At 39.0% G+C, this 21,286-nt stretch overlaps 1 protein-coding gene across 6 annotated transcripts in view; it reads left to right on the forward strand.

The window, feature by feature from the left end:
- MET (MET proto-oncogene, receptor tyrosine kinase) overlaps nucleotides 1–21,286 on the forward strand; it is an 87,766-nt gene that overhangs the window by 19,446 nt on the left and 47,034 nt on the right. For 5 of the 6 annotated variants that reach the window (XM_048301882.1, XM_048301880.1, XM_048301879.1 and 2 more), the window contains 2 exons: nucleotides 536–1,750; nucleotides 13,649–13,840. In XM_048301882.1, the coding sequence (XP_048157839.1) occupies nucleotides 551–1,750; nucleotides 13,649–13,840 (1,392 nt within the window). In that variant the 5' untranslated portion in view covers nucleotides 536–550. The remainder of the gene's footprint in view (nucleotides 1–535; nucleotides 1,751–13,648; nucleotides 13,841–21,286) is intronic. The other variant, XM_048301877.1, reaches the window with a different exon arrangement.

Raw genomic sequence — 21,286 nt, forward strand, 5'->3', positions numbered from 1 at the left:
CACTCCAGCTAAATTTTCACATTAGTTCATGTCTTTTCTATTTCTTACTTTTGATCAGCTGTGCTAGGAACCCATTCAGCCCCTTGAGGACTTGACAAATACCTTATATCCACACATTGAAGTGCTCCAACTGCTTTGTGTGCAGTTGTGTCCTAAGCGTCCTGGGCAGTTTTGCTTTCAACTATGTGTACACCATCCTGTTCTAAACCGTATCAGTCATCTGGTTTAATGCCAGTGTGGAAGTAGTCCTCTCTCTTTTGCTGCTCTGCAACATGCCGAGGGGTCTTGAGAAATTCATCATAAGAAAATCCTTCTGTGAATTGTTCTAAAGGCAGTGAAATGGGCACCCACAAAGAACAGGGATTATAGTCGTTTCTAGCACAACTATTATGACACTAAGTAAGATTGCAACACTTCTTAAACTGAAATAGTTCAGCTACTACATGCAGCCTAAAAACAGATTTCTGTTGTCTGATAAACTGACGATTTTCTATATGAAATATAACCAGTTTTTCCATTAAATATATTTTGACAGATTAGATCTCTGACAATGAAGCCTTTTACTGCATATCCTTCTGGGTTTATTGTATTCCTGCTTGCCTTGCTGCAGAGGAGCCATGGACAATGCAAAGAAGCAGCTAAAAAATCAGAGATGAATCTTAGTGTAAAATATGATCTTCCTAACTTCATCGCAGAAACACCAATTCAGAATGTAGTTTTATATAAGCATCATGTTTATATTGGAGCAGTCAACAAGATTTATGTACTAAATGAAACTCTTCAGAACATTTCTGTGTACAAGACTGGGCCTGTTTTGGAGAACCCTGACTGTGCACCATGTGAAGATTGCAGAGATAAAGCCAACTTATCTAACAGCGTATGGAAGGATAATGTCAACATGGCACTGCTTTTAGAAACTTATTATGATGATCAGCTCATCAGCTGTGGGAGTGTGTCCGGAGGCATCTGCCACCGTCACATCATTCACCCTGACAACCCTGCTGACATTGAAAGCGAGGTGCACTGCATGTACTCACCCCAGGTGGATGCAGAAGCAGATAACTGTCCTGACTGTGTTGTTAGCACTTTAGGAACCAAAGTTTTGGTGACTGAAAAGGACAGGTTTGTCAACTTCTTTGTTGGAAATACTGTGACATCTACATTTCAGCCTCCCCATGTGCTGCATTCAATATCGGTTAGAAGATTAAAAGAAACACAGGATGGTTTTGAGTTTCTCACAGATCAATCTTATATAGATATCCTCCCTCAGTTCCGTGACTCGTATCCCATTAAGTATGTCCATGCCTTTGAAAATGATCACTTTGTCTATTTTTTGACTGTACAGAGAGAAACTCTTGACTCACAATCTTTTCACACTAGAATTATCCGCTTCTGCACTTTAGACTCAGAGATGCGTTCCTACATGGAAATGCCTCTTGAGTGCATTTTTACTGAAAAGAGAAGAAAGAGGTCCATCCGAAAGGAGGTATTCAACATTTTGCAAGCTGCCTACGTAAGCAAGCCTGGCGCATCTCTAGCACACGAAATGGGCCTTGGGCTCAACGATGATATCCTTTATGGTGTTTTTGCACAAAGCAAACCAGACTCTTCTGAACCAACCAACAGATCTGCTGTCTGTGCCGTCTCTGTGCGAACCATCAATGAGTTCTTCAACAAGATTGTTGACAAGCAGAACATGAAATGTCTCCAACACTTTTATGGGAAAGAGAGCAAATACTGCTTGAATAGGGTAAGTGATAATTGATTTGTTACATTTTGGGACTTTTGTTCTCTCTTTGCCTACTCTATTGCCACATAGCTGTTCCTTCAGTTTCAGTTACAAAATGTAAGTCCCTGATCATTGCAGGTTGCTTAGCATTGCTGTTGATTCATCTCTAAAAGGATTAGTTCCTGTAAAATGATTCTGAAAATCACTGAGGTTTTTATGGGGCTAAAAATGTAGGTTTTTGCTTGAGAAACTATGATGCAGATAAATTGAACATTTAGGCGGTTATTTCTTTTATTATTAAAAAAAAGTATTCATAAACATTCATATTCATGTGCACTGAAGAGTCCCTGAAAAACATCACATACTTAAAAGTACGTTAATGCTGAATCACTGCCCTTCTCAGAAATAAATGAAAGAGCTGGTTTGGAATATGTCATGAGGAGCCAGATTGTAATGTAGTTACTCATGCTCAGTACAGAAACAGTCCAACTGACATCAGTTTTCTGCATGAAATAAGTGTCAGTGAAATCTGTATCTGAATGAGGGCTCAGGTAGTCTTGGGTAGGAGGGCTGCCTTTCTGTACACCATGACGTTGGGAGACTGCTGCTCTCCAGCCATATGAAATTCTGTGAGCAGAGGAAGCACAGAAATTTTCCCTTTCCCTTCTGGCCAATGTCTGTGCTGGTTTCAGGTCTTGTAAAAGAAATACAGAGTCTGGGAATTGAGTAGTTTTAACAGTTACTTTGGAACATGAAACGTTAGAACTTTGTATCACCTGCTTATGAAGCAGGCACTTAAATATCCTATCTGGGGATCTTTCTTTTCTCAAAAACAAGAAATTTGGAGCTCAGAGGTGGCACGCTGTCTTCTACCAGAGGGCCAGAGCCTCTGTGGCAGGGCTCTGCTAAGCCAGTATGAGGCCTGTGTCAGGACAGATCAACAGCTCAACCTGCATTTAGAGGTGGATGGTATCTGTCATTTCCCACTGTTGGGACAGCTCGAAGTAAAAGTGGGAGCCACGGGCCTTCTTCACCCCAAGTATGACCAGTATCCTCTTCAGCACAGCTGCTCAGCACAGGGCATCAATTTAGGATGTTGACACACGTCCTGGTTAGAGGTGGGAGTCCATTTCGTCAAAGAGAACAGCTGCTCCCCACTGCCAGAGGTGAGACAGGGCAGTCTGGGAAGAGGAACCCATTGCAGAGACCCTGTGGCTTCTCCCCAGTAGCAGGAACGTGCTCAGAGGCCATCTGACACAGTCTGAGCATAACCACAGCAGCCTTGGCATCTTGGGAATGACTGCTTATAGCAGGCTCCAGGTGTTCAACACAGATGTAGGCATTGCCAGTGGATGCTGATACAGCAGCCCCAACAGACATAGCATTTTATTCCCTTTTTTGTAGGAGGGGGACAGGCAATTTTCAGGGACTAAAAACAAGTTAGCAAACATTCAGCACAGTAGCTTATCTCTCTTTACTGTGTTATTGCTGTCCTAATTTTTCATTTCGGGTAGTAATATCCTCTTCTTTTTTTTTTTTTTTTTCATTTTTCAGTTCACTTTTAACAAGAAATATTGTCCTTCTCTGAAAGTACTTTATTCTATATTCCTGGGGTATATGATTTGTGAATGACTGTCTTTAAAGCTCGTGGCCTTTAACTTATCTCATTCTGCACTTGCCTATACACCCATTTCATAAGGTGATCTCTTCAAAGCAAAGCGTACCATTAAAATATTGACAGAATAATTTGCCACTTTTCACATGCTGGGAAGTACTTTCATGTTTCAAAAGCTTTTCCAGGCTCTGCTGCTTTGCATATCAGAATGAATGTCTCAAACTGTGGACATGTTTATGATAGTTGCCTATTTTCAAGAAATGTCATCAAAGCTCTGATTTCTGCTACATTAAATTAATAAAGGGAAAAATGTTTCTGTGATTTCTTGTGGTTCTTTTAAATGGCATAAAGGCAGTCAGAAATGTTTGTCCTGATTGTTTGCTTAACACTGAAATATCAAGACTGTCAAGCTTTACCCTTCCATTTCCTTTGCTTTATTCCAGAGGACTCATTAAGCTTCAGTAAAAAGGGTCCTCTGAGGTTTTTCAGGTTTCAACTAGCCAAAACGATTGGCAAGAATTTGCCAACCATCCTTTATACACCTGTTTTTCTCTGGTGTGTAAAATAGACCTGAAGGGTTGGAATGTGAAGGAAGGGAAGGAGCAGGCAGAAGAACGAAAGCACATTATTTCTTATGCTTGTCCCAAAAATGTCAAATTTGGTCTTTTCTGATTTTGCTGGAGTTTAAATGCTAATTAAGAAAAAAAGTCTCAAACCCCTAAACTCTTCTTAGCCCCTTCTTTGTACATTGTAAAAGTGTACATGAGGGCATAAAACATTTTTCCCTTTTTTGTAAGTCACCTTCAACTTAAAAGAAAGCTTTTATAAAATCTGAGAGTTTGTCACAGTTTATTTTCGTGAAGTTCAAAACTTGTTTTTGTAATGTAGCCAAGATGATCTTTCTCTTTGATGTTGAAAGAATAAAACCACAGACCACTGATGCAAGTGAAAGGCACTGACCACTGCAAAATTAAGTCATAGGATGGTGAAAACAGTCCAGCAGTGAATATGGTATACCACTAACTTCAACATTAAAAAGAAAAATGAGCCTCTAGCATGCTTTGCAAGGAAGTGCTCTCTGATAATTTACAGTTAGAGTCTGATTGATGAAGGCCATTTCATGTTATCAAAAAAAGTCCCATAAGACAATTGTACGTAATTTTGTTGGACTTCCGGTAGTCTATCTTTTTAAGTGGCTGTCCCTCAGGACTGTTTAATCTGAGGCTTCTAAAGGTAGAATTAGATGAAAATAAACCTGAATGATACATCTAAAACACTTCTTCAACTTGTTCTTCTCATATTTAAAGAAAAAATAAGAAAAACTTCCACTCATCTTGATGTGATTGACAAAATTTGTTCAGTTTTGGCCTTGTTTTCTAAAGAAAAGAAGTTTATGTGGTCGTGCTATTTTAGGTCTGTCTTTCTGTTAGTTATCCTTACAGCCTCAGCAGTAAGAAATCTTAAAAGATGTGAATTCAAGTGTGAATCCAGAGACAGATCCCACATAGGCTCAGGCTATGGAAACTGATGAAATTTTAGGAGTCCCTTTATAAACATCAGAAGGACTCACAAGGACTGAAGAAGGTATTGCTCCATGGAAAAAAAGTCTCCATCAGAGCTTAGTTGAAGAGCAAAGTCAACCAACCACGAGATATAAATCCAGACACAACTGTGCTTCACTTACTCCAGTGCTCATGGAAAACTTCATCAAATTGAAATAAAACATTTCCAGTTGTGTTTAAGTGTAATACATATTAAGCCAAAACCTGGGCTCACTGAAGTCAGGGTTAGGAGAAGTGAATCCGATGTAGCATCTGACTGATGTCAGATGTCCTGCAGCAGAGCTGTGAGTAGTTAGTGCTGCGTAATAATTCCCTTCAGTGAAAAGCTGGCTGACACTTAAATGACAGCAAGATGGAAACAGAACTGGCTTTGAATTAAAAGAAAAAATGGGAGTAATAGTAAGGAGGTTTTATTGGTCGAGTCAGGACAAAGATATCTGAGAGGTAGCTGCTGTAGGGGGTTTTGAATCACTGTTCAGGAATCTCCCACAACAAAGAGAAAACTGGATGTAGCCTTTAAGCAGAGTTTATTTGGTCAGTTAGTCATTATCAGCCCCAGTGTGGTATCCTCAAAGCAGAAGTGTGTTTAGATGAGGAGACAAATGCTGCTTACTTCATTTGCAGACACAGTCCATTAGTGTGCATCTTTACCATGGATTAAATATTATTTTTCAAGTGAGAAAAATGAGCTGATTTTAGCCTTGACAATCTCAACTATACATTTCAGTTGTCGTTAGATAGATCATGATCTTACAGGCTTTGTTTGGCCTTTCTGCATCTCTTATGTGCTAAAAAAGTGTAAGCCAAATTACCTGACTTCAATCATTATGGACTTACGTGATAAAGCACCTCTAAAAATGAAATCCAAATTCAGCTCTGTAAAGATCTTATGTCTTCTTTTTTTTACAAGTAAATTCAGGTGAAAGCTTAAAATACTTAGGCCTTACAGGAAAAGAGAAACCACAGACAGGCTTTTGCCACCATGTTCCCAGCAAGTGTCACAAAGCAAGATAAACTGGTCACAACTCCTCTTAAATGAAAGGCACAAACTATTGGAAAACCTGAAAGGAAAACAGAAGATCACCAAAACAAAAGATAAAGTGAGAGTAAAATAAACACATGGTGATGCTTCTTTATTACCATTACACACATGATAGATGAGTAAAATTAGGTTATGCTTATATTGTAATGGAAGAAAATAATTGCTGCCTTCTATCAGGAAACCACAAAAGCACTTATTGATCTGTCATCTTAAGGTTGTGTCTAAGAATATTTAATAAAATAAACAGAGATAAATAACTCTTTTGAGGCCCTGTAACTGTAATATCCCACACCATTTGGCTTAAAATTTTGGCAGGTTTAAAAATAACACCACATATCTCTGATTAAAATGGGTTGTTGTAAATTATTTAGATCATCTCACAGCATGAAGGTGTTTTTATATTGTGAGTAGAACGTGACTGAATATTTTCCCTAAAAGTCAGGCACCAGAATCCGTTAGATTAGTTCAGTCATTTATTCCTCTGGAAATGCTATATCAGATGGCATACAGTAATCTGCCTGGGCACAAAATCTGTTCCCATCCGTATGCAAGCTCCTCTATGGGGTTCTGACATCTCAGGACAATAAATGAGGGCAGAATGATGGGCAGAGTGCACTGGCATCCTTTAAGATACGCTTAAACCCTAGTAATAAGGGGATAGGCTGCATCCACGTTCCTGTCCTGCCCTCGCTGCCTGTCTGCCGTAAGTCCTGGCAGTACCGAGGGTCTCCGCTGTGCCTGTACCAGTGGAGTGCAAGGCAGGGTGTGCTCACCAGCCAGCTCCTCTCCACCATTAGCTACATGGCCACCTACCCACCTGGCCAGGGAAAACCTGACTGGGGCAAACAGCCTGGCAGAAGGGATTGCAGGGAGAGTCTGCACTCCAGTTAAACTGCATGGGTAGAGACACAGGTATGAGTGTGTAGGGGTGTGGTATGAGCATAGGTGTGGGTCTGGGTAAGGTTATCTCAGGCTGGGCTGGATTTAGCAAATACCTGGCTACAGCAGTAAGGGCTGTTTCATCTCTGGGACTGGCCACATGGACACCCTCATGAGGGAGTTCCTGAGAAAAAGACAAGGCAAGGAAAAAGGCAGGTCAGGGAGTTTTTTTGGAGAGTACCACACCACCCCTAGCAGTAGATATCTTTGCAGACTCTTCCGAGCTCCAGGAGCTATGGAGTTTGGGGACTAACCTCTTAGTCACCAACTGCTGCCAAAACTACAGTTTTCCTTCTGATGTCCTGTTAGAGACCTGTCTTTGCTTTCTTCCCAGTGCTGCTGCTTGGCATTTTATCATCTTCTTGATGAAAGGTGGATTTCTCTGTGAAAAAGTGGTATCCATTAAACTACCATTTTCTGCAACAGACACAGATTTATCAGCCAGAGTCACTAATAATGTTCCATTTCCAGACTTTTTAATCAAATTCTTCCACTGAAGGCTGGGCTCCCTATTGGTTATTAGTGTGGAAAAGTGACTCTGCTGCTTTTCTCTGTAATTGCACAGAAATAATTTCAGGCAGAAAGTAATTTTTATTTTGTTAAAATGGATATCTGGTCATGTGGCTTTTATGTCTCAGTTTCTGAAGCCCCTTAAATAAATCCAAAGACTAGAACTGGACAAAGAAAAATTTTCTTATCCTACGTAGCCCTGCAAACTAGAAAAATTTTACAGTCCCAAAAAAAGAGATGTCCAAAATATATGCTAGTAGTTATGTAGTGCTAAGGACACTCCCTAAAGATATATAATATTCAAATCTGAGCCTCTTTTCCTGGGTTCAGACCAAATTCTAAGACTCCTTAATCCCAGATTAAGTTCACATCAACTCTGATGATGACTATTCTGCAATGGGACCATATCAGCCCTTTCTGAAAGATCTGCTTGGATTTCTTTAAGCACAATTCCAAGTTCCAGAGAAAGAGAAGCTGATTATGCAGTGCACTGTATGCAGATCTGAGTCCACCTGGCTTTGGTAGGTGGTTGACACATCTAAGCAAGCAATGAATTTTCCTTATGTTCTGCTGCCAAAAAACGGAGACACACATAAGTCTTGACAAAGCAGACATCTGCCTTTCAGCTCACTCAGCACCCACCTTACCTCAGCAGTTTTCTACTTATTCTATTTATTCTGACTCAGGACCACATCTGGCCATCATTATTGCTCACTAAAGCAAGAGTAGGTAATTATTATCCAGGAGAGAGCTGTGTTACTCAAACTTTCTAGGTGGCATGTGGGTTTCTGATCTCACACAGCTTTTGCATCAGAGTGGAATTACTCCTCATTTCCAAACATACAAGTAAAACCAGAATCAAATCCCACAGTAAATTAAAAAATAATAATAATGCTGAGGAGGAAGATCCATGGCATAAATGGTTCAGAAAGCAAGTGTAAGTCACAAGAAATTATTACTTGCACTGTCTACAGGGTGTGAGAAAACAAAGAAATGCTAGAGAAGTGATATTGCAGGAAGTGATAATGAGAGCTTAATTTTCTTGAAGTGGATGTCACCCGCTTTTGTACACAGCCTGTGGAAATTAGGGCAAATTGCATGATTTTCTTCTAGTTTCTGGACTTCTTTCTGTCCCACATGTCTTGCACCACTGTTTTGGCTAGGCATGCAGTTGTTGTGCAATGTTTTGTTGGAATAAGAGTCCCCACACTCAGCGTTATCTTTGGATAACTGGTCTAGGTGGAATTCCCAGCTTTTCTATTTCACCACAGCTTCCATGTTAATAAGGACTTCTATGAAAAATGCACCTGATAGACACTACAAATGTACAGCAAAACTGCTTTCATCAGCACAATATCTCCAATGCATTACTTTATTTCTTAAAAATGTGTAATTAGTCAACACCTCTTCTTTGATAATCTGTATACTGAGTTAAATGCTAAATTAATATAAGGGAAATCAGCAAAATGCAAAGATTACTTAGGTCCATTTTGTCTGCTGAATCAATAGGATTTACTTAGTGCTAATGCACTAACCAGATTATGAGAACTAATGCAGTACTGTTCAATGACAAAAGCAAATAACTCTTTGAATGATCTTGACAAAAGAACATGAAATCATCTTAATTTGTATTAACTAATTACATTTAACATGTTGATGTTTTTTTACCTATTACTTTAAGTGGAGCATCAGTTCAGTGACTTCCTTCCCCCATCTCATTTTAGTGGTGAAGTAGATCAAAGCAACAAGTATTAAGAGTTAGTGAAATGATACTGTGTAAAATTTTACACTGATGGAGTTATTTTAAACATTTTATTCTAAGAAAGGGACATGCCTTCTCTGTATTTCATATAAAAATCTTTGAATTGCTTTCAAATACATGAGGAGTATTGGGAAGAGGAGGAATGAAGAAGAGGGAAACAATTCTTTGTTTAAAACAAAAAGAGGAAAACAACTCTTCTACCTTTTAGAGTAAAGCTTCGTTGCCTCAGCAGAAGTTCTTAGAAACAGAGAACCCAGTCCCCTGTCCCAGACATGTTCCATCCTGCATGAACACTGGACTGAGTTCACAGCACCTACACACCCTCAAGGTGTTGTTCACTGGTCAAGAAGAAACCAGAGGCACAGTGGCTCTGCTTCTATGGGAACTGTTTAGCACATGAATTGGCTTCCACTGGTAAAAGTGAGCCCTACAATATGATTCATCTTTCCCTTCCATAGGATTACAAGAATCATCATTACCATGATGATGATGAAGTCACTCACATCCTCAGACAACAACCTGGCTTCACTGAATTATTTGGGACAGAATTACATTCTTGGCTTTCAATGGAGAGAAGCCATGATCAAATGCACTTCTCACCTGAAGAGTAATAATGCAAACTACCCAGAAAATTCAAGTGTATCAAGAACAGCACCTCTACACTGTCGAAGGCTCAGAGACAAAAGACGAGAACAATGGCGAACTCAGGGTTTTATCCGGGGGCGGGGAAGAGGCGGGACTAGGGAACGGGGACCAATGGGGAAGCTCTGGGGGAGTGGTGAAGGGCAAGAGCCAACATCCAACCATGAACACAGAACTGGGGTAGATTACCATAACAGAACATGGCATTTTAGGAGAGGCTTCTTTCCCTCACCATGACCACTGAGTCTCTGGCATCAGAGACCATCTTACCAAGAGCTTTCTGTGTCCCTTGTGCCACAGGCTAACCAGCCACCACAAAAACTCATGCATATTCCTACTTTCATTTGAACTTTACTTTGTAACGGCAGTATTTTGTGATTGACCCTAGGAAATATCACCTAGTTACTTTCAGACCATTTCTCCAATTTGTCAAATTAAAATTTAATTTTAATGATGTCTTCCAAGTGGCTCATAAGACAGTATTAAATGTTCTGCAGTGATTAAGTCATTGATTACCAGTTTATTCCAGACATTATACATAATATCACTTTCTATATGAGCACCTCACTTAACTAAGAAGAGCAGGTTTTGACCAGCTCTAGAAGAGCCTGGAGGAGCGTTTCTCCAATTTGCAGTCACTGAAAATTAGAGAAAAGTTGACAAAAATATATTTGGATTTTTTTTCCCTGAGTATAGTATTTAGACTAGAGACTAGGCTTTTGGATCATTTTTCTGACACTGACCTAATCAGGTATTTTTCTGAGATTTTCATTCATTTCTGTAAGAATTCCTCCCCGCTTTTCACTTTTGGCTTCAAATGTGCAACTCTGTTTTGCAGCTAACTGATGGTTTATATGTCATATTCAGTGACCACGAAAAAAATATTTCAGACAGTGACAGCTCCTGATAGCTCAGGTCAGTGATGTCTAGAGACTTTTTTGGCATGTTTGTCTTCTGTGGACCAAATCAAGGGTAAATTCCAAAACACCACAACTTCCCGTATGAACAAATAAGATAACATTAATTATCTTCTAGCCTTCTGGACACATCTGTAAGGCAGGGCTTGCTCACACCTCACGGCATTCCAGCGGCACACCTGTGCCAGCTTAACATTAACAAAGGCCTCTCTATGAATCACAGGCACAATTGGCACCTCTTGTCCTACAAGAGAAGCAATGTAGCTGAACCCAAGCACTTACCCGTGCTCTAATCATCCATTTCAATAGTTGTGTGATTTCTCAGTGGAACTTGGCATAATATCCCGAGTGCATCATCTGACATCAGTTATTTTTCCGCATTGACAGCCAAATAGATAGTTATGTGTATTCTGGGAGGGAGGAGGGGAAGGAGAGAGAGAGAGAGTGAATCTGGCTTAAAAGTGTTAATTTAAAGCAGCTTCTTTGCCAAAGTTTTCCCTGTTATCAATCTTCCTTTAGTTTTCTAAGTAGCCTTTTAATCTCTGCATTTCTACTCAAAGATCAAAGCCTTCCTATTTCTCGAACAGCCGACCCTACATTATGGTTAATCCATGAAGCACCAGGTTTTTTAAGAACCGTACGTGTAACAATCTCCAGGTTCTTCAGCAGACAGACAAAATTATGGCATCTCTGAGGAAGGCTGAGCTGACTTTGTGGCTGAGCTGACTTTGGAGAAGCTAAGAAAGGTGTCAGGGCAAGCAGGAAAATCTAGCCACTTTTTCCAAAGAGCTTGAACAGGGTTTCATGAGGCAGCATGTTAAGATGTTTGAATTGTGCTGAAATGACTATGTAGGAGGAAGTACTTTAATCTTAGCACTGAAACATCTCTTTCCAAAGTCTTTGCTTATGGAAAAAAGCAGCTACAGGAAAGAGCAAAGATCCCAGGTTGGGGGAGGGTAAAATCAGAAATCTGCCTTATTTCAAAAAGCATGAAAACTGTACATCTTTCTGCACTTGAACTATTCATACTCATTGTATGAGTAATCTGCACAGATGTTTCAGAAATACTTTTAGACTTGGTAGGATATGAGTGCAAAAGAATACAGCTTTTAACTTGTTTGATGGCCAAAACAAAGAAAAGCTAAATTTGCCCATTGATGATTTAACCCATTCAAACACTGGGTTAAAAAATACTTAAAGTATGTTCAGTGTTCCTAGTTCAAAGTATTAGTTCAGTTCCTGCTAAACAAAATGCATTGTATATTAACAGTTAATAAGAAAACTAATACAGTAAACCCTTTAGTATGTGGATAACCAAACTATTAAGTCACTGCTGTACCAGATCTAATTTGGAAGCCATTTTTCTCTATCATTAAGGCACTGCACAGAGATTTCAACTGCTTATTTGGTCTGATGCAGTCTTTCACCTAAATGGCACAGTAAATTGACAGGGCACCTTCAGAAAAGCTGGCATCAGTGCTGACTGCAACTCCTAGGGACCACAGTAAACCTCACCTGCAAGCGCTGTTGCTGGGCTCAGCTCAGAAACATCACAATTCAACTGCAAAGGACTGAGCTACTAGGCTGAACATTTTGTTGATAGTATTTTCAATGCCTTGGGTTTCAGTCTGGAATTCACCAGAGTTAGGCCAACAAGAAATTCTTCAGTCATTGCTTTCTTTTTCATACTTTGAGGAAAGACATCTAAATCTAGAAAAGAAGACAATAAAATTTTACTCCTACATGCTCTTTAAGGGTATGATGCAGATCTATTTGACTTAGTAAAAAGACTCTTGACTGTCTTAAAAGATTTTTTTAAACCTGTTTGAGACAAAAAAACAAATCAATAAAAAAATAGGAGAAATTAAGCTCACTATTGATTTCAACAGAAGGAACCACCATAAGATTCTTTATAATCTTCCTAAATGTTTATTCATAAAGTATGTCAAAGTGGGAATATGCTACATGACTTCCAAATTTAAACTGGTTAAAGATCCTTTAAGTGAGTCCTGGTTATTATCTTTATACAATGTCCCCAAAACAGATGATGTAGTATCAATAATAATGAAATTATCAGTTAATAGATGACTATTTAATTGTTAGGAGGTTATATTCTTCTTCAGAGATAGTTTAAAGTGTATTGTTCAAGACTTTTTCCAATGAAAATTAAAAACATGTAATCTCTATTCCCAAAATGAAAGAGAAAATCCTGCAAATGCAGCTATTATTTTAGTACATTCAAGACACATAGAGATCAGATGAAATAGTGCATGAACCATATATGATCAATACAATAATCTGAGTAATTATCAAAATCTGGATTCCCCATAGTTTCATTTAAACATACAATCAGAAACATATTTTTCCTAATGTATCTCCCTTTTCTTTCTCTTTTTCTCCACAATCAGAAACATATTTTTCCTAACTTATCTCCCTTTTTTTTCTCTTTTTCTCCACTTTATCTCTGAAAAAGGTGGTGAAAATCGAAGAAGAATATTGGAAATTGTTATTTTAATATAAAAAATCACATTGCTGTTAGAAAATCTTTTTCTGGGAAGCTGTTTTAGAAGTAGGTGTGTCACTGGGCAGGCTCTGCAGTACAAGAATTCTCAGACTCTTGGAGAAGCAGCATTAAGGAAGTCACTATGAGAAAGGATACCTTGATATATGTGCTTATACCCATATCATCTAATTAAATAAAGACCCTATGTCTTATTCCTGCAGACACGATTTAAAAAGTTAAAAGAAACATTCCCTTAACATTAAGAACTTGTTGCCTTCCTCATGGAACATCATAACTGATGAAGCAATTAAGTTTGAAACATTTTAAAATACTTTTGGTCGAATGCATTTGTGCTAAATGACTTCATTCTGACAAAGATCTATTGCTACTCATAAAGACTACTCATCTGTACTTCATTTTCAAACAGGCTTTTTCAAGAAATGCTTCATACTGCAGAGCACAAGATGATGAATATCGCTTAGAAGTTACGACTCCGCTGCAGCGGGTTGACTTGTTCATGGGCCAGTTCAACAGTGTCCTGTTAACTTCGATATCTGTCTTCACCAAAGGGAACCTTACCATTGCTAATCTGGGAACTTCAGAGGGCCGCTTCATGCAGGTAAATATTACCATATTACTACAATAACTTCACAATAAAAAAAACCACCGGAGTTTAGCAGGATGGTGAAAAGGGAGAAGCATTATTACCCCAGTTTAAAAGGGGATTAGAAAATTGAAATTACCAAGTAGAATACAGCTTCCGGAATATAAATGAAATGTCTAATAGAGCATTCAGCATTTTAAGTGTTTACCTGGAGTTTGTGGTTTGGAATAGTGGTTGAGGAGCAAATTCTACCATGATCTCCAGCTGGCTTTGTTTACAGAACCGTTTTGGTCCATACAAACAAGAGCTCTTTCAAAGAAAACTAAACTGAAAGCACTGTCTTGCATAGACATCAAATAGGCTCCAATCCCTTCTGGGGCAGAAAGGTCTAAAACAGTGACTGATTATTCAAACAGCTTCAAAAGTACACTTTGTATGGTCATTTATGCTAGAGGATAAGATTAAATCTATTCAATGTAAAATGCCAAGACAGTTTATAATGTAGAAGCAGGAGCCTCAGCATTAGTTGTTTCTATATACTGATCCACTCCTCTGGCACCATTCCTTGCTCGTGTACCCATAGCCTATGACTCACAGCTGTAGAACTGAGATTAGCTCCTTCTCCACCTACTTTCAAGTTTCTCTGAATGTGTATTAGATTTTCAGGCTCTTGCTCACCCCTATCTCACTCTGTTCTTTTGGATTACAGTTCTTCCTGTCCTAAAAGAGGTTTTCCATAAAAAAGTGATAAATCACCCTCCTGAGTAGTCTGTCTCCCTCCACTGAGTACATAACTAATCTAGACAGGTAGATTATACTACTTGTCTTCTTTGTAGGTGACTAATGAAATAAATATAATGCATAGAGGCAACAGTCTTTAAAATCTTGCCAGTCAAAATCAAACACCAGAAGAACAAAGACAAAATACTTTGAATTCACCCATCTTATTTCAACCACTGTCATCCTGCAGTAACTTCCTTGGAGAGCTTGGCTTCTCCAGCTGCCACAGAGTCCAGCCTGGACATGCATCTCAGCCTGGATCCTTCTTGCACTCAAGGACTTGTGTTATTTCAATTTGCCAATACTATTTGTCTCCTAGAAAGCTTCCTGAAGTATTGGCAGTCTTCTGGACTTTTTGCTCTGTATGCTATAGAGAGTCACCAAAGTTAGTATTATTGTCCCACAGCCATCGTTAGCTGAAACCTTGTGAGAAGACCATCAGTTGCTGTGCCATTCCAGTTTTTCCCATTTCCCATACCTTCCATTAGAAAATATGTGGGCACATGTAGCCTTTAATGGAAACAAGCCTTTCCTTTCTTCTCTCCCTTCCCCTCATTTTTTTGCCGCAAGCAGTGTGTAGGGTTATATATTGTCCTCAGTATACGCACCCTGTCTGGATAAAGGGAATCCATACTTCCACTCTTCTGCACAGACTGGACATGGAACCAGCTGCATAATGCAAATTCTGTAATGCTTCTACAGGCAAGGAGATCAAAGTGATTTGCCACAAAGGACAGATGAAAACATGGGGAAAACCATGTTTCTCTTTTCCCCCCCCAAAAAAATTGTAACAAAACTTTCAATGCCAACGCTGCCTGTTTTACCTTAACATCCTATGATGATCTTGATAACTTTAAGATGCAGTCTGTCTTCTGTGCAGGAAAGGCAAATGCTAAGAGCTACACGAGCATGGGCCCAAACTGCGCTCTGTTCTTGAAAGCAGATACTGATTCACACAGTGAACATGAGCAATTTGTTTAACCTTTCTGAAGTAATTTCCTTATCTACAAAATACAATTAATAACAACTACTCTCTTATTCCCAGCATTTCTTCTGGGCTGTCACAAAGCTTTTAGGAAGGTTTGGTAGAAAGCATAAGGGAGCATTATTTTTATTTATAATGTTCTTTAAATTATTCATTCAAATCCTGCAGCACACACTTCATTCAGATGTTTGCCCAACTCACGGAACAATTAAATATTTCCAGAATACATTTCCCATTCCAGGTTCAGTTACAGATCAAAAGAAAAGGCTATTGTGTAAACTGCACATGGCCATTAGCAGAAATATTCTCATCATTGAATCAGACTGGCTTCAGCTACAGGGGGAAGTCAGCATTGGGCTCATATTGTACTAAATAGGATCTCTTTCTTTGAGGGTTGGGTGCAACTAGCAGGAGAATAAGCATACTGACTACCTTTAATGATACTACCTTCAAATAAAAGGTTAGTATTTGTTTTGTCTTTAAATTATTTTGGAAGGGATACCAGATCTATAGGATAGATCAGACACAGATTTTTGCAGAATTTAATGTTCTCTTACTTTTTTTTTTTCTCTAATAGTAATCTAAGAAGTGCTTTCAAACATGTTCATTAGGAAATGCCCAACTAAAACAGATTTGTAGTGTTTCTATGGAAATATAGCTATTAACTGCAATGAGAATTCGATCATTAAAAATTAAGCTATTATATGACCATTACTGAAGTAAAATGGGTTAAAAAAATCAGGATAATCTAACAATGGCCTAATTTATCAAAAAGATTTCCCCAAAGACTTCCACACATTTTTAGCGATGAAATGTAATGTAGTTTCATTCAGAAATCTGTTGGAACATATTGCAAAGGATCCTCAGCTCTTCACTTATTATGCATCTCACTTTTGCACAGTCATTTGCACTCATATTTTTAGGTCTTTGTACAAGCAAATATTGAATTTTCCCGTGCAATCTCCTTGTAACTTGTAGGTATTTAAAGCTGACTTCAGACACAGGTATGCTTTCAGAGAAAATTAGTTAAAAAATTCTACCTATCAGGGAACCTGTTTTAAAACTGGTTGTATTGTGTTAGTATCTTGAGAACATGTTATCATGCCAACTATTTAAAAGCAAAAGAAAAAAATATTCATATATAGATTTCTAAATTTAGAAAATCGGCTCAACCCTTTCATTTTGTATCTTCTCTGAAATACCAAACCTTACCATATTTAGACAATTTAGTTTCTGACATAAATTTCAGTACTAGCAGCCATCCATGAGATTAAAAGAAGTAATAGTACAGTACCTCTGTCTTTGAAAACAGCACCCTGAAGTGTCCAGATAAGCAACAGCTTGGTGAAAGTAATGAACATTTGAATTACATTTTTGCTGCATTGATTTAGGGTTTCTTATAGTTGTTATGAAACATTTAAGGGGGGTAGGGGAGGATCTCTTGAAAACTTAGTGATCTTGTCATCTAAATTGAATTGGAGCTCAAAGCCTGTGCTGTGGAAGCCAGTAGGTGCAGCAGCAAGCTACTGAACCTGAGAGAAATTTATTTGAGAATGTTTCTCATATACCCCCATTATACTTGCTTACACTTGATCAGCAGCCAACCACTTGATGTTGTCTTTCTTTTCTTTCCTCTTTCCTGTCATCTTTCCATCTCCTTCTGCTTTTCTTCTGCTCATCGTTTTCTACCTTCCTATATTCCCCTTGTCTCCAACTCTATTTCTGTCTCCATCTATTTTTATCTCTTTACCACATGACTATAGCATAGCATAGCTGTAAACTTCAACAGATTTAACATGTACGTTTTTCTTTCTGTAGGTGATGGCTACCAGATTCTGGGGGTTTGATGTATTTAGAGATGTATCACAATGAGTAGTTCCTAACTTTACAAGTGATTCCCCCAAAGCTTATAGAATTATGCATCAAAATTGTTAATGACCCAACTCAGAACATAGCCCACATTTTACTTATTTAAAAAAAGTCTTCTAAAGAACCAGTAATATTCAGAATGCAGAAGCAGGTATGTTTCATCCAACCAAGGAATCCTTACCTGTTGTTTTCTGCTTTTAGTTCAATAAAATAGAATTATTCACCAGAACAGCTTTAGAAAGCACTGATACTGGAAAGTAAATATAGGCTCCTTCACTAAATGCTTATTTTTTTTTCAGTCAAAATCTGGGACTAAAATAAAATCAATCTGGATGGTCCAAATAGAGAAGATGCATGTGTTCTTCTAAGGAGGATAATTAGGGCCATGAGGTGAATTCCAGATCTCTCCTGAAAAGTACTGCAGCCCATTAACATACTGAGCATGTTTTGGCTGCTTCAGAAATGTCAAATCTGTATTTGGCCATGAATAGATTGGAGTGTGTAGTTTACTAAATATTGTGGAGTTTCTGTTACAAAACAGACCAGTAATAATTTTTCTAAGACAGCTGACATGCATGAGACAGAAAAGAAAAATGGCTTTACTTCCTTCCTAAGCTGGAGCCTGACTACAAACTTTTTTTTTTCCCCTTCTCTTTTTTTTTTTTTCTGCTGAGAAGTTGCAGCTGTTTCGGCCTTTCTTATTGTGCTTGTTTTCAGACTGTGACTGGGAACACAGACTGTAACTACAGCTGTTGGGTGCATAGTGAATCAGGTATTTCACAGTGGTTATTTGATTAGAAAACAGCACCCAGTCACACTGCTATAGCTGAGGAATCAGATTTTCAGCTGGTGTAAAACAGCCTTATTCTGTTCAAACCAAACTACGCTGAGAATACAACTCACAACTGGAAAAGACACTTACATTACCAGCCAGTATTTTGGGAAATTATAGTTTGTCAAAAAAAATTCCACCCCATGATACATTGAGATAAAATATCTTTTATTTTTCTTGGTTTCAAGGTGTTTTGGGTCTTTTCTGCCTGAAGTTTTTATTACTTCAGAGAGTGTTTTATGAGTGATGATGAAATGAGTTCTTCAGGAAGAGGAAATCTTTGTGGTAGCCCTGGGAAGTGTGGGATATGGGAATGTCTAACAAGATTTATTCTTAAAAGCTCACATTTGGTCTGGCCATAACAATGAACAAGAGATCAATGCCCTTGACGGAGCAGAGGCTGGATCTCAGCCTGAGATTATGTTTGGAAGCAGGATAGTGCATGTGCCCCCTACACTTGAAGCTGGCCTCAGCAACATAGCACCCCAGCAGATGCACTGCTTGCTGGTGACCTTCTTGAGGAAGAGGGGGCTAGAGAAATTTTCACTACACATTTTACAGCTGCAATGGGCAACCACTCTCTACAGATGCAATTTTGGCAGCAGGGCCACCTCATCCTTCTGACTATGCCAGTGAAACTCAGTGCACAGTGGGGCAGCTGTAGTGTGGAATGAGAGACCCCACCATGGGCCCTCTCATCTTCATGGTTCAGTAGGACATCCATCGTGTTGCTTCTGGAGGTGAGGAAAGGGTCTTCCCATGGGCATACATAGACTCTGAGGTGCCATCAGCCACATGCTGGCTGCAGTCCTGTCCCATCTGGCTGGACATGAGCCAGTGCTAGCTGAAAACCAAGCATTAGCAAAACATAGTAATGCATTGCCATATCTGAACAGATTCTGGACAGAAAATGGCTTCGGGCACAAAAACCAAAGCATGATGGCACAGATAGGCCTTGCTGGAGTACTGCACATCACACAACAGGCCACTCGCCCTCCCTGGGGGCTCCCTGCACTAGTTAGACATGAAACAGTACAGATTAATAGTAAGCCTTATTCTAAATAACCATTATATCCTGGTATTTTTAACCAGACATTTTGCTAAGAAAGGTTGTATGGAGTTATAATAAAGGTTCAAGGAGCAGAGTTCTGGCAGGGGCTAAGATAGATAAGGGAGGGGAATGAGGCAAGTAAAAGCACACAGTCATACCTTTCTCAGTACCCTCCAGCTTCAGGTACTTGGTGACCCAGAGATACCCTGAGCTGGAAATTGCACCCATATTTGGCCCTTAATAGTTATTTATCCTTATCCTTAATAGTTATTTATCCTCAGTTTTGCGTATTGTTTTTTAAATTTATTTTTGTTTTGTCCCAGTGGTATGCTGTGACATTGAATTTCATAATTTCATTCTGCTTTGAATGATAAAGAGCTTTTTGGGGTTTCCTTAACCTGCTGCCTTATCATTTATTTTGTTGCCTTTGATTCTGCCTGATGAGGTATGGGAATGGGGCACTCACAAATCAATGGTTTGGGAAATTCTCACACACTGAGCACGAATCTGTTGTCTTTCACATCCAAGTAGACAGACACTTGATAATCACACTCATTTCCCAGGAATACTTATGATTAAAAACAAACACCACGACCAAACTTTAACACACATCTCATTTCCCCAAAAAGAGAGAACTTAGCATGTGTTGTAGCTGCTTTCATAGACTACATGCCAGGGAACATAATGCATGCTACAGAAATCAGTGAAAAAAAGTCACATCTGCTTTTTATTTGTAACTGCATTCAAGGATTGGGAAAACTTGTCCCAGAATTCAGCAAGAGAGCCAAGTCTTCAACATTGCTCTCTTGCAAGCAGCAAAGCACCAAGACCTCACCACTCCAGGAACCAAGACTCAGAGCCATGGTGCCTGTCAGCAAAATGAGTCGACACAGAGCAAAGAAATACAGAGCTTTGCATCTTTCACTGTGCTCAGTCAAATCCAGTTTATACCGTAGTGTACTAGAAGCCATATGCACATTTGAATTTATCAAACTCCTTTTGATCCAGTTCCTGTCCCTCTAGACAAATTTAGTTGTAATAAAACCCACCCGTGCAAGTGGCAAGCCATATTTGAAGCAAGTGCAAGAAGGTCAAGAAACATATGAGCATGGACTTTAAACCCTACGGAGCCTGGAGGAGGAAAGAGTGATGGGATGCCCATGGAGTCATTGCAAATGTTGTCCTCAGTGCCCACTGCTGTCCTGTTTCAATGCCCCAGCAATTCATCTGGCTTCTCAATACTGGCAGTCTGACCTATTTAAGGCTAAATGCAAACTGTGCACATGAGCATTTGTAGGAATGTGAATAGCTGCAGTCCTTCCATCTTTCATTTTTAAGCCAACAGAAAACTGTGGCAAACTCTTGATAAGTAGCATTTCCATATCTATAGCTCAACTTTTAACATTTATGACAGCAGTTTTTTCTGTGGTAAAGAATGTATCTTGATTCTTGCAGGGAGAAAAGGTATCAAACACTGCAAAATGCAAAATCCATATAGCCAAATAAAAATTAACACCTGGTGCTGAAAAACTGTTTCAAGAGCACATATGTTTTAATATTCAGTTTGAGTAGAAAAGCTTACACTCTTCAGAAGATATCCATTATATTCTGCAAGGATTAGAATGATATACAGCATTTAGATGGCTACATATGTGCCCTTTGCAAGGCTATGCTGCATATCCCAGGGCATTTGAGGCATTGCACAATAAAGTTAACCCTGAGCCTATCTCTGCTTGGTAATGGCATACACCTGCCAGACATCCAGGGAAAAAATAACAATATGATACTTAGATTGGATTCCTTTTAGAAGGCCTCTCATTTTTGCAGAAGATATTTCAACATGTAGACAGTAACATTTGTAATTCAATCCTGCTGACTAGCAGCACTGAGCATCAGAATGATTTTTAAAAGAAGCTGTTGCATGCTGGTTTTCAACTCAAGTTA

The sequence above is a fragment of the Corvus hawaiiensis genome, chromosome 4 (assembly GCF_020740725.1).
Source record: "Corvus hawaiiensis isolate bCorHaw1 chromosome 4, bCorHaw1.pri.cur, whole genome shotgun sequence".
Classification (NCBI taxonomy): domain Eukaryota; kingdom Metazoa; phylum Chordata; class Aves; order Passeriformes; family Corvidae; genus Corvus; species Corvus hawaiiensis.